The following is a 14204-nucleotide window of genomic DNA, read 5'->3' on the forward strand; positions in this document are numbered from 1 at the left end:
TGATCAACATACTTGTAAAAAAACCAAATTTTTGCCAAGTAACAAATAAACACACACACAAACAAACAAACACAGAGTGGAGTGATCAACATACTTGTAAAAAAACGAAAATTTTGCCAAGTAACAAATAAACACACACACAAACAAACAAACACAGAGCGGAGTGATCAACATACTTCTAAAAAAACAAAAATTTTGCCAAGTAACAAATAAACACACACACAAACAAACACAAACACAGAGCGGAGTGATCAGCATACTTGTAAAAAAAAAAAAGGTTTTGCCAAGTAACAAACAAACACGTAAACAAACACAAACACAGAGCAGAGTGATCAACATACTTGTAAAAAAACAAAAATTTTGCCAAGTAACAAATAAACACACACACAAACAAACAAACACAGAGCGGAGTGATCAACATACTTGTAAAAAAACGAACATTTTGCCAAGTAACAAATAAACACACACAAGCAAACACAAACACAAAAATTTTGCCAAGTAACAAATAAACACACACACAAACAAACAAACACAGAGCGGAGTGATCAACATACTTGTAAAAAAACAAAAATTTTGCCAAGTCACAAATAAACACACACACAAACAAACACAAACACAGAGCGGAGTGATCAACATACTTGTAAAAAAAACAAAAGTTTTGCCAAGTAACAAACAAACAGACAGAATAACAAACGCCACAGACCAATATACTTGAAAAATCTTAGATTTTGCAAGTAATAAAACAATACATCTCTTACCTTCCACTCTCCTGTAACACACCCATTAGCAAGCATGTATAGTGTAGTACGCAGTTATGTTGCGCCCAGATATAAGCGAGTAACCTCACCAACTGGTTATTATAGAATTAGAAACGCCCATTGTGTACCACACCCAATATGTACGTGTTTGTTTGATCGAGTCACACGTGGCACAACTAGTGTGGTGTAAAGTCCACGTCAATGGCGTGAACTAAAGTAGTATGATAGTGTCATAGCAATTTAAAAAACATTTGCATAACTGAATTTGCGAGTGTGTATCCATCATTGGTGAATACAGTACTGTATAATCTTTTTTTCAGCCCAGCAAACCTTTGTTGTTTTTTTATTTTACATTTTTTTTGCATACATGGTCGAGGCTCGTGAAAGAGCTCGTATAAGCAGATCAGGACACAACATTACAAAAGGAACAGTAGAGAAGGAGGTTCGTGGTTGGGGTGGGACACCAACAGGAGAGTTGAAGGCCAATATATATCGAGGCAGACTTTTTATATATTTAATTTTTTTTTTTTTTTTTTTAGTCTTATGAGTCTCGGTTCATATGAGAGCTAGCACATAGAACATATAATAAAGGGAGCAGGAGAACAAGAAGGGGAGACAAAGGGAAATACAACAACAGTAGGGAGCAGGGAGACCTGTAGAAGGGAGAGGGCTGCGGGGAGATACACAGGATAAACAACATGGGCACTACAGGGGCTTTCAGGAAAGAAAACAGGGAATTTGAAGGTGGGTTTGGGGTGCATTAACGGGGGTAGAAAATATCATGGTTTTGGATTGGGGATGATCTGAGATGGTTTTGAACAGCTGCCTTCATGACATGGCCAGAAGGAATAATAAGTTTGAGGAGAGTGTGCGAGTAGGTTCCACATGCAGGAAAAAATATCGGGAACAAATTAGCTGAGGTGAGCAGTGATACTGAAGTTGGGTAGTTTCACCAGAAGGGGGTTCATTGTGGACTGTGTGTGCCTTGCAGAAACCTGGGGTGACAAAGCATGGAAAGAGCAGAGGGTACAAGACCAGAAAGGATGTGGTAGAAGAGACCACGAACCTGTCTGAGATGATGAGGTGATCGATCCATAGACTCAGCTTTATCATGGGAGATTCCAATAATTTTGAAGGCCTTGGTTTCCATGGCGTCAGCTGAGCAAGATGTGAGGCAGGGGAGCCAGCCCAGAGGGGGAGCAGTACTCCATCAAGCTGCGTATGAAAGCCTTGTAGGTAGATAGGTGTTCAGGTGTGACAAGGAAGGACTTTGTATGATGCAGGATGAAGGATGCACAGTCAGTGACTGGTTTTGGAGGACAACTTGAAATGTGGTTTGCCAAAGAAAGATCATGGATTGTTAAGAGGGGTTGTGGTGGGGTATACATAAGGTGGAGTGTTAACCTTCGGATGGGGGAACTTGAAACACTTTGAACCCTAAGATGGGTTTTTTTTCTCTGCTACATATTGTTATAAACGTTGTTGTTATCCATTCAGCTTATTTATTAAGTGTATATAATTGTTTAGTAATGTTTACACATCATTATTGAAATTTCATCATGAGATATCATCATCATGACATTTCAGTCTAGACTTTGTTTTATACCTCTCCCACCTCCCCTCATTCCCATGCCTCCTTTCCCCAAGCCCTCTCCCTCCCACAGATCGACCAATGTCCCTGTTCTCTACTGTTGTTGTGCTTGTGTGCTTCCCTCTCTCTCCCCCTCTTTTCTCCTGCTCCCTTCATTGCATGTTTTGTGTGTCTGTGCATGTTTTCATGTTCAATGTGTTAGCTCTTACAGGAGCCTCGATTCTGTATCCAAAAAAAAAAAAAAAGAAGGATATAAGCACACCTGACGCCATGCTGAGGCTTCAGACATTGGCACGCTCACGCAGCTGCACCGTCAAAACAAAACGTCCCAGAAGATAAAGAAAATACAGCCACATTTGTAACTAGTGGTTTAAGATATAACGCTTCTTGCTACAAAACATAGGTCGCAATCTCCTTGAATATATGATTTCCATTTCGTACCTGTAAATGTTCAATATAGGCCTATTGGAAATACACGGTATAAAATATAAAGGCAACCTTGTGTAGGATGGCCATACCGTTACAAAGGACCATGACGCGATCGTTACAAAGCTTGACATTCTTCATACAAGTGTTTAACTGACTATTTTTGTATGTAGCAGAACGTTGAGTCGCGTGGCCCAACCGCCATACCGCCATACCGCCATCTAACGCGCAGCGTTACTTCCTCTTTACCGTTCACCAAATTGAGGAAGTTTTATCATTTACCCGGAGGTTTGCATTAATTTGAAGCAAAATTTACTTTAAAATTATAAATTTCCCCTAATATCAGTATGGATTCATCAGAAGCAAATTTTACATAATTTATTTTCTCTGAGGGTAATTTCCGTTGTTCAACGGGGAACAGACAGACAGCATTAGCCTATAAAACACACTGTATAGAATATCGTGAAATTACAAAATCATCATATTTCTTAACAGCAAATATTTCTTGAAAAATATTGTGGAACGTTTGAAGTTGCGGCTGTACCGTCAAAAACTGTTCCAACCCGTCATTTTTGACGGACTTTATACTTGTGTGTGTGTGTGTGTGAGTGTGTGTGTATGTGTGTGTGTGTGTGTGTGTGTGTGTGTGTGTGTGTGTGTGTGTGTGTGTGTGTGTGTGTGTGTGTGTGTGTGTGTGTGTATATATATATATATATATATATATATATATATATGTACCGTCAAAACCAAACAAATATATATATTGTTACGTGCTCCTCCCCAAACCCCGGTCACGGTGTACCTCCGAGCCCCGAAAGGAGTCACGGCAGACAGATGTGTTATTCTGTGTGTCAATGACCAATGGTGAAACCACACCAATTGTTACCAAAAAACAAGTACTGTATTAAGGTCACAAGAATAACAGCACAAAAACAATATTAATCAATTATACAACCTGGTGTATAGCCTGGTGTTGGCTTAGCGGTTAGGGTGCCGGCTTGGGATCCTAGGATCCTGGGTTCGAATCCCGATCGATCGCTGAATTAACGCCAGGGGGGCTGACTCAGCCAGGGGGGTTGACTCAGCCGTACTGAAGGCGTACCTGCACTTCAACAACGATTCTCTTCGGAATCAACCGCAAAACCTGTCACGCAGGTTTATCTGTCACAGCGATAACCACTCTGTCACAGGAATCCCTTTCCCAGGAAACCCAAAGTTCGCTCGTGACCCCTGTTCGCCAGCGTTTGCTCACCACCTCAAAGCAACTCGGCTTCTTCTCGACCTCACTTGCTCCTCCTCTTCTTCATCCGGTTTTCTCTCGATCCCGTTTCCGGTTTCTTTTAAAACATTAATTTTTTACCTTTTGCAAACAGTTATCTCCATTTCACTTAAACGATAACAATAACAGTACATGGAACCAAAAGTGCTTACAGTGGATGAAAACCACAACGACGGAAGTGACGTATCCGTAACACTTCCCCCCCTCAAGAAAGAAAGTTTGAACACAGTGAAAACTTTCTTTTCATGCAAAAACCCTTTTAACAAACAAAAGTAAAACTCACACCCAAATGATCAATTCACGTGAGCAACAATAATTAATATTCCCCAGAATAAAGCAACAAAACTTCCAAACAACCTCCAGGAATTTTCAAAGTTATTTCACTCTGGATAAAGCATCAGCAACGACATTGTCCCTGCCTTTACATGCTCAATTTCCAAGTTGAACTCCTGCAAAGCCAAACTCCATCTCATCAACCTCTGATTTTTATTTTTTATTTTTTGAATGAAGGTTAAGGGGTTGTGATCAGTGAAGAGTTTTAACTCTGGATTCTCGTGCACCCTGACTACGGGCACGACAGGTGAGACAGGAACCATTTTTTTTTTTCACAGGATTCCTCTCATAATATTTCTTCAGTCGGTTGACATGACAGAGCTGCCGCTTTTTCCGTCGGTCGGGAGTTGTCACCACGTAATCTGTTTCATTAACCCTCCTTTCGATTGCATAGGGACCAAAATACCTAGCCTGTACTGGCTGACCTGTAACAGGAAGCAACACTAACACTCGGTCCTCAGGACTGAAATTTCTTATCTGAGATTTCTTGTCATGTCTCACTTTCATTTTATCCTGTGTCACTTTCAAGTTTCTTCTCGCAACTTCACAAGCCTTTGCCAATCTGTGCCTAACCGTTGACACATACTCTACCACTGTTGACTGTGACTCCTCCTGTAGCCACTGTTCTTTCACCAATTTCAATGGTCCTCGAACTGCGTGTCCAAACACAAGTTCAAAAGGACTGAATCCCAATGACTCCTGAACAGATTCCCTCATAGCAAACAACAACAAGGGTATTCCTTCATCCCAATCCTTGTCACATTCAAAACAATACGTTCTGATCATATTCTTCAATGTCTGGTGAAACCTTTCCAAGGCCCCTTGGCTCTCGGGATGGTAAGTACTTGATCTTACTTGCTCCACTCCCAACAGGTGCACCACTTGCTGAAAAAGCGTTGACATGAAATTGGAACCCTGATCAGACTGGATGATCTTAGGTAGGTCAACCAAAGTGAAAAATTTAATCAAGGCCTTCGCAATAACTGCCGCAGTAATTTTTCTAAGAGGCACTGCCTCTGGGAACCTTGTGGAAGCACACATGATGGTCAGCAAATACTGATGTCCAGCCTTAGTTTTAGGTAAAGGACCTACACAGTCAATAATGACTCGGCTGAATGGCTCTTCAAAAGCTGGAATTGGTTTTAAAGGTGCGGATGGGACTTTCTGATTAGGTTTTCCCACCAGTTGACAAGAATGGCAAGATTTACAGAACTCCGCCACCTCACGTCACAATCCTGGCCAGAAAAAATGTACCAATATTCTGTCACATGTCTTGTTCAATCCAAGTTGCCCAGCCAAAGGTGTCTCATGCGCCAAACTCAATATCTCCTTCCGGTACGGCGGTGGCACCACAATTTGGTAATGAACTTTCCACTCATCATTTGCTGACACCTCCGGTGGTCTCCATTTTCTCATGAGTATTTCCCCTTTCTTGAAGTAACCAACAGGTATCTTCATAGCCTCTTCCTCTGTAACGGCTTTATCAATCAAACTCCGGAGCTCCGAATCTCCGTGTTGTTCTTCAACAAGTCTCTTTCGGACCAGCACCGTTTGTTCAGCCTCGTTCCCAGATGTCTCTGACGGACACTCCATTTCGTCTTTTGGTCCAGATGCCACCTTTTCCTTCGGTTCCTTGATGTCACTCCCTTTCCTATTATCTCTTTCAGAATTTTCCTCCAATACCTCTAAGGAACCCAAATCCACCTCGCCTTCCTTCTTCTCTTCAGAGCGCTTCCTACCCATAGCACGAGTCCCGGCACAGGATGGAAAGATACCCAGAATCTCCTGCTCTAACTGTGCTGTGTTATTTTCCATACTGGGCTTTTCAACCAACATTGGATCACCAGAAACTCGACCACCGGCCAAATCATTCCCGATAATGAAAGAGATTCCCTCTACCGGAAGAGTGGCTCGTGACCCCACAGTGACCGGTCCTGACACCAAATCAGACTTTAAATGGATGACATGAAGACGAGCTTTAACATAGCCACCAACCCCCTGTAAAAGAACACTAACACCAGTTGCCGTCTTCTCTGACAATGGCAAAATGCCTTCAAGCATCAAAGATTGATGTGCTCCTGTGTCCCTCAATACCCTAACAGGTCTCTGGTTAGTCAAGTCCCAATCCAGTGACACAACCCCCTTGGAAATAAAAGGTTTGTAACCCTCTTGGACAAGGTCGTTCTGTGATGCCGTAACTTTGGCACGGGAACCTTCACAGGGCACTGTCCTCCAAGGAAGATTTCTCGCATTGGCCAATGCATTCGGAGTTGCACTAGTTTGACTCAGATCCTGATTTTTCCTTTTCAGGGCATAACATTGGGACATCAAATGCCCAGGTTTCTTGCAAAAAGCGCAAGTAGGCCCGGAGGAAAAAGTTGTGGTCTGCCTCGGGCCCCCGGAAGATAGGTATGTCTTGGAACTGCAGTCTTCTGATCCCTGAAAGTCGTGGTATCAGATTTGTCCCCATGTCCCCATAGTCTAGGCCGCTTCCATGAAAATTTGTTCTCCGAACCTAATTTGCCGTAACTCCCCTGGCTAACTCTCGGCGGGAAATTAGGTTTGTGGAACCCTATCCTGTGTGTCAAGGCATAGTCATCTGCCACTGTTGCTGCCTCATACAACTCCGGTACTCTTTTTTTTCATCCAGATGTAATTTAATGTCCACATGGACACACTGTTTGAATTCCTCCACCAAGATCAATTGCCGCAAAAGGTTGAAGTCTTTCCCAATCTCCTTCGAGTCACACCACCTATCAAACATAGTTTCCTTCATTCTGGCAAACTCCACATGGGTCTCACTCTCCCTCTTCCTGGCATTCCTGAATTTTTGTCGGTAAGCTTCAGGGACCAATTCATAGGCTTTGAGAATGGCTTTTTTCACTATCTCATAATCTGCACATTGGTCAATCGGTAAAGCCGAATCGATATCTTGAGCTTTACCCACCAGAACACTTTGCACTAACATAGTCCAGGACCCCACAGGCCATTTTAACATTTGAGCCACCTTCTCAAAGTGTAAAAAAAAACTTGGCTACCTCCTTTTCATTGAAGGGTAGGACCAGCCTCACATGCCTACCAACATCCCATGAGTTCTGACTGGTTGTCGAACTAGCCGGCATGGATACTACTTCTCTCCGTTCCCCCAGTAATTCCAGCTCCTTGAGTTTAAGTTCCTTCTGATACTCCATGTCTCGTTCCTTTAACTCCCTTTCGGTTCTCCTTTCCTCTGCTCTTTCCTCTGCTCTTCTTTCTTCTTCAGCTCTCCTTTCCTCTGCTCTTCTCTCCTCGAGTTCCTTTTCAGCTCTTCTTTCCTCTGCTCTTTCCTCGGCTCTTCTCTCCTCGGCTTTCCATTCCAACTCTTTTAACCTTTCCTGGCTCTGCAGTTGCATCTCCAATTTCCAGAGCTCCACATTTCCTTTTCCCTCTGGTAACCAATCCAAGGCTACCTCTTCCCATGTTCCTTGTCCCACTAGAGACTCTACCACCAATGTCTGAATCTCTGCTTTCTTCATACTAACTCGGACCTCCAAGTTAAAATATTTGGCCAATATCATGAGTTCCGATCTTTTTAACGCCTGGAACTGTTCCTCATTAGGGGATGCCGCAAACTTTTCTGCGTCAAACACCATGGTGACTATCTGTTAGCACCTGTTAAGCTTCACACAAAAAAATTCCAATTTTTGAAAAATTTGGGAATATTAGAAAATTCCAAATTTGGGAATTTTGGGAATGTTAGGGAATTCTATCCCGGACAAGGCCCCCAATTTCTGTTACGTGCTCCTCCTCAAACCCCGGTCACGGTGTACCTCCGAGCCCTGAAAGGAGTGACGGCAGAAAGATGTGTTATTCTGTGTGTCAAAGACCAATGGTGAAACCACACCAATTGTTACCAAAAAACAAGTATTGTATTAAGGTCACACAAGAATAACAGCGCAAAAACAATATTAATCAATTATACAACCAATGGCATATCATTCCTTTGATGGTACCATCAGTTTCGTACAATATTAACTCACTGTGCCCCAAGTGAGCGAAACGAACATTCCCAAAGTCTCTGTCCCGGCATCAAGCCAAAGTCGATCCACGCTCCAGTGATCGTAAAAACGATGTCGTATCGAGACCAGAATCCCGTTCGGCTGATAGTCACGCTGCCAACGATGCGCAATTGTGCCCTCAAGAGGCGACTGGGAAATCACACCTTCGGGTATGAACGTTCAACGGCTCCCAAACGGAGAACCACAAATTCCCAATCGAAATCCACGTTACACACGCAAACCAGGCTAACGGCTGGATGCGGTGAAATGGTTGGAGCGAGGTGAAAAGCCTGGAGCGATGGGAAATCGGGAGCAAGGCAAAATGGCCGACGGGCCCGTACTGAAGGCGTACCTGCACTTCAACAACGATTCTCTTCGGAATCAACCGCAAAACCTGTCACGCAGGTTTATCTGTCACAGCAATAACCACTCTGTCACAGGAATCCCTTTCCCAGGAAACCCAAAGTTCGCTCGTGACCCCCGTTCGCCAGCGTTTGCTCACCATGTCAAAGCAACTCGGCTTCTTCTCGACCTCACTTGCTCCGCCTCTTCTTCCTCTTCTTCATCCGGTTTTCTCTCGATCCCGTTTCCGGTTTCTTTTAAAACATTAATTTTTTACCTTTTGCAAACAGTTATCTCCATATCACTTAAACGATAACAATAACAGTACATGGAACCAAAAGTGCTCACAGTGGATGAAAACCACAACGACGGAAGTGATGAATCCATAACAATATATATACTGTATATATATGTACAGTCACGTGAAAAAGTAAGTACACCCCATGTAAAGTTTTGACTTTTTCAACATATTTCAACATACAGCTATTTGATCTTCATTTCAACAATATTGACAGATAAAGGTGATATAATATAACAAATATCAAGAAACATTTACATTTTGTCGTCCATTGTATAATTGAAATAAACATAAATGCAAATTTCGCATGTGGAAAAAGTAAGTACACCCTTACCTTTATCACTACTTCAAATAACTAAAATTACAATCAGGTGCACCTGCTCAGCTGCAAATGATTGGAACATCGTTAGAGAGGATCTTGGAGGAACCTGTCTTATTTAAACCTCAGACATTTAGTTTGGTTTGCTCTTTGTTGTTGAAGTGTGCGGCGTCACCATGCCGAGATCAAAAGAGCTCTCTCAGGCCTTCAGAAAGAAGGTTATAGATGCCTACGAGTCTGGGAAGGGATTTAAAAAGATCTCCAAACAATTTGAAATCAATCATTCGACTGTCCGGAAGATCATCTACAAGTGGAGAAGATTCCAAACAACTGCCAACTTGTTCAGGCCAGGCCGCCCCAGCAAGTTCAGCCCGAGAGCAGACCGCAAGATGCTGAAAGAAGCTAGTGGGGTATGTTTACACATTGTGTAAGCAATAGCATACCGTGCTTTGTACATTGGCACATGATAAATAGAAGTTCTATGATTATAGGCAAGCATCACTGACCTGCTGATTGATATCAATTTAGGTTTATTTATTTATTTATTTTACGGCCGCATTTAGTTTTTACATAAATTTTCATTGAGATTTTTATTTCACAGTTTACAGTTGTAGGAATTACAATTTTTGAATGCTAGTTATGGATTTAAGTTTTTGTTTTGTTTATGGACGTCTTTAATGCCCCTTGCCTGTGACCTTTAAAAATCTTCAGTCTTTGAAATAGACCCAAATTTGGCTCTACAAAGAGGATTTGGCTCGACAAAGATTTGGCTCTAGGCTCCGCTAGTAATATATAAAGTTCATTCTAGCCACACACTGACTCACTGACAAAGGGTTTGAATACTTATTGCCTGGACTCTGACTGACTGATGTTAATGTTCGGTACCTTCTGGGTGATGTTGAAAGCTGAAATATTGCATGCCGCTGAACATTGAAGCAGATACAATGGGAGAAATCACAGAAATGTCGCAAAGCGTCCTTGAATGAAAATATCCGCATTTGAAAATTTTCTAAATCTGCCATATTTGGGGAAAAAATATGAAATTCCTATAACTGTGAACTGTGTTGTAATTTCTATAACTGTAAACTGCATTGTAATTTATATGACTGTAAACTGTATTGTAATTTCTATAACTGTAAACTGTATTGTGTAATTTCAATAACTGTAAACTGTATTGTAATTTCTATAACTGCAAACTGTATTGTAATTTCTATAACTGTAAACTGTATTGTAATTTCTATAACTGTAAACTGTATTGTAATTTCTATAACTTTAAACTGTATTGTAATTTCTATAACTGTAAACTGTATTGTAATTTATATAACTGCAAACTGTATTGTAATTTCTATAACTGAAAACTGTATTGTAATTTCTATAACTGTTTTTTTTTTGTTTGTTTTTTTGTATACAGAGTCGAGGCTCGTGAACGAGCTAACATTTATCAAACAAACAAATCAAACAAACAAGCAAACAAAGTATAAAAAAGGGGAGCGGTCGACAAGATGGGGAGAGAAGGGGAGGAAGCACACAAACACAACATTTGAGAGCAGGGACATCAGGAGATGTGTGGGAGGGAGAGGGCCTGGGGGGAGGCAGGATAGGTATAAAACGCAAGGACACCAAGGACTTCCAGGAAAGAAGTCGGCACCTCAAAAACGTTGATTTGGGGTGAAATTAGCAGGGGTAGAAAAGATCAAGGTTTTGGATTGGGGAAGATAAGAGATGGTGGTGAACAGCCGGTTTAAAGACCTGGAGGGAGGAGTGGGATTGAAGAGAGTGAGGGAGTTTGTTCCAGAGGCGGGAGAAAAGAGGAATGAAGGAGTGAAGGTGAGCAGAGAGTCTTGATTTTGGCAGTTTAACCATAAGAGGGTTGCAGGCAGATCTTGTGCGACCTGTCGGAATATTTGGGGGACAGAGCCCAGAGAGAGCTGGGGGAGCAAGGCCGGAGAGGAGTCGGTAGAAGAAGGAAAGACCACCAACCTGCCTGCGGTGAGTAAGTGAAAGGCCCTCGGAGATATCGTCATCGCGGGAGATTCCAATGATTCTGAACGCTTTGGTTTCAACAGTGTGAAGACGAGCTAGGTGTGAGGCAGGAGCACCAGCCCAGAGGGGAGAGCAGTGCTCCATTGAGCTGCGGATGAAAGCCTTGTATGTGGTGAGGAGCTCAGGTGTGCCAAGGAAGGACTTCGCACGATGGAGGATGCCCAGTCGGCGAATGGCTTTGGAGGCCAGCTTGGAAATGTGGTTTTCCCAGGAAAGATCATGGCAGATAGTGAGACCCAAAAGCTTGAGTGACAGAACTTCTTGGAGAAGATTATTCAGAAAGTAGATGGGAGGGTTGTCCAGTCGGTCTTTTCGGAGAGACATCGTAAGAGTGTGAGATTTGTCAGGATTGAAAGACATGTTCCACTTGTTTGCCCAGTCTGTGATTTTGTCTAGGTCTGCAGAGAGTGAGGAGGCTGCAGACTGCCGATCTGAGGGATGAGGAATGGAGCGGCAGAGAGTGGAGTCATCAGCAAAGAGATAGACAGGATTTTCAAGAGAGTCAGAGAGATCATTGATGAAGACCAGAAAAAGCACAGGGCCCAGAACACTGCCTTGGGGAACTCCAGCCTGAACAGGAAGAGGAGATGAGAGAAACCCATTCAGGGCCACACGTTGACTACGATTAGAGAGGACGTCCGCCAGCCATGCGTGGAGATTTCCATGGATACCAAAGGAGGAGAGTTTGGTGAGCAGAGCGGGGTGCCAAACCGTATCGAAGGCAGGTGATATGTCGAGGGAGACAGCTCTAATTTCCTGTTTGGCATTGAGGACCTCCATCCATTGTTGAGACAGCAGAAGCAGCATGTCCAGAGTAGAGTGACCTGGTCTGAAACCAAATTGATGATCAGAGATCAAGCCATTGGAGAAGAGGAAAGATTTCATATCCGAAGCAATGATGGATTCCATGACTTTGCTGATAATTGGGAGAAGGCTGATTGGTCTGTAGTTGCCAGGATCTGTTTTTGCACCTTTTTGTGCAAAGCGGTGATGTTGGCTGATTTCCAAGCAGATGGCAGTTGACCTTGAGCAAAAGAGAGGGTGAAGAGAACAGAGAGAGGGAGTGAAAGAGCGGAAGAACAGGATTTTAGGACCCGTGGGCTGATGCCGTCAGGTCCAGTTGCAGAATCAGAGTCGAGGGTTGACAGAAACTTTTCTACCTTGTCAGGAGGAAAGGACACAGAGTCCAGGAGCAGCTGGGTACGACTGGGTACGGTGGGTACAGAGAGGGATGGGTTTGGGACACAAGATTTAGAGGCAAACACAGAGTTGAGGCATTCAGCTTTTTCACGTGCGGAGTCAGCTGTGTCGCCGTTTGAGTTAAGGGAGGGGATGGAGGGGGAACAAACACCAGAAACAGATTTGACCAGATGCCACCAGGATTTGGAAGAGGGAGCAGATAAGAGAGTTCGGTCTTGAGAACGGAGAGATATTGTTTCCTGGCTCTCCTGAGGGTGGACACACACTTGTTTCGGGCTTTGTGAAAGGAAATGAGATTTCCTTCCGTTGGATTTGCTTTTCAGGAGACGAAGGCAAGTTGTTTCTGGGCAACAGCCTCACCACAAGATTCCGTGTACCATGGACAGGAGGAAGGGTATGACAACTGAAGACGAGATGGGATAAATCTGTGCATGAGAGAGAGCAATTTACTTTGGAAGAATTCCCAGGATGAGTTGATGTCAGAGGCGGTAGAGATGGGAGACCAGTCCAGATGATTGATGGCTGATTGAAGACCGTGCCAGTTGGTCTGAGTGAAATGCCAGACTCGCGACGCTGAGGAGGCTCTCTGAGAATGGTCAGAGATGTCCACTTTAAGAAGCACATGATCAGATGAGCCGATTGGAGCAGAAGAAGAGCAGCAGACATTTTCAGGGAAGTTAGTCATAACCAAGTCCAGAAGAGAAGATGCTCCGTTGACTGAGATCCGGGTCGGGAAATTGGCAGATTGTGTCAGTCCCAGTGAGTCGCAGAAGTCCTTTGCAAAGGACTTCATGGTTTACAAAGTCCTGTAAACTGTATTGTAATTTCTATAACTGTAAACTATATTGTAATTTCTATAACTGTAAACTGTATTGTAATTTCTATAACTGTAAACTGCATTGTAATTTCTATGACTGTAAACTATTGTAATTTCTATAACTGTAAACTGTATTGTAATTTCTATAACTCTAAACTGTATTGTAATTTCTATAACTGTAAACTGTATTGTAATTTCTAATAATGTAACTGTATTGTAATTTCTATAACTGTAAACTGTATTGTAATTTCTATAACTGTAAACTGTATTGTAATTTCTATAACTGTAAACTGTATTGTAATTTCTATAACTGCAAACTGTATTGTAATTTCTATAACTGTAACTGTATTGTAATTTCTATAACTGTAAACTGTATTGTAATTTCTATAACTGTAAACTGTTGTAATTTCTATAACTTTAAACTGTATTGTAATTTCTATAACTGTAAACTGTATTGTAATTTCTATAATTGTAAACTGTATTGTAATTTCTATAATTGTAAACTGTATTGTAATTTCTATAACTGTAAACTGTTGTAATTTCTATAACTTTAAACTGTATTGTAATTTCTATAACTGTAAACTGTATTGTAATTTCTATAATTGTAAACTGTATTGTAATTTCTATAACTGCAAACTGTATTGTAATTTCTTTAACTGTAAACTGCATTGTAATTTCTATAATTGTGAACTGTGAGATAAAACCCTCAATTGATATCCAGCAGGAGGTCGGTGATGCTTGCCGATAATCATAAAGCCCCC

The 14204-nt window shown here is 42.2% G+C and overlaps 2 protein-coding genes across 5 annotated transcripts in view; one reads left to right on the plus strand and one right to left on the minus strand.

The window, feature by feature from the left end:
* LOC137434120 (carbohydrate sulfotransferase 8-like) overlaps positions 1-837 on the minus strand; it is a 62060-nt gene extending 61223 nt beyond the window's left edge. The window contains exon 1 of the mRNA XM_068126806.2: positions 759-837. Coding sequence (XP_067982907.2) covers positions 759-784 — 26 coding nt within the window. The 5' untranslated portion in view covers positions 785-837. The remainder of the gene's footprint in view (positions 1-758) is intronic.
* LOC137434118 (myosin light chain kinase, smooth muscle-like) overlaps positions 1-14204 on the plus strand; it is a 281545-nt gene that overhangs the window by 144655 nt on the left and 122686 nt on the right. The window lies entirely within an intron of this gene.

Source organism: Myxine glutinosa, chromosome 10, assembly GCF_964187855.1.
Source record: "Myxine glutinosa chromosome 10, kmMyxGlut1.1, whole genome shotgun sequence".
NCBI lineage: Eukaryota > Metazoa > Chordata > Myxini > Myxiniformes > Myxinidae > Myxine > Myxine glutinosa.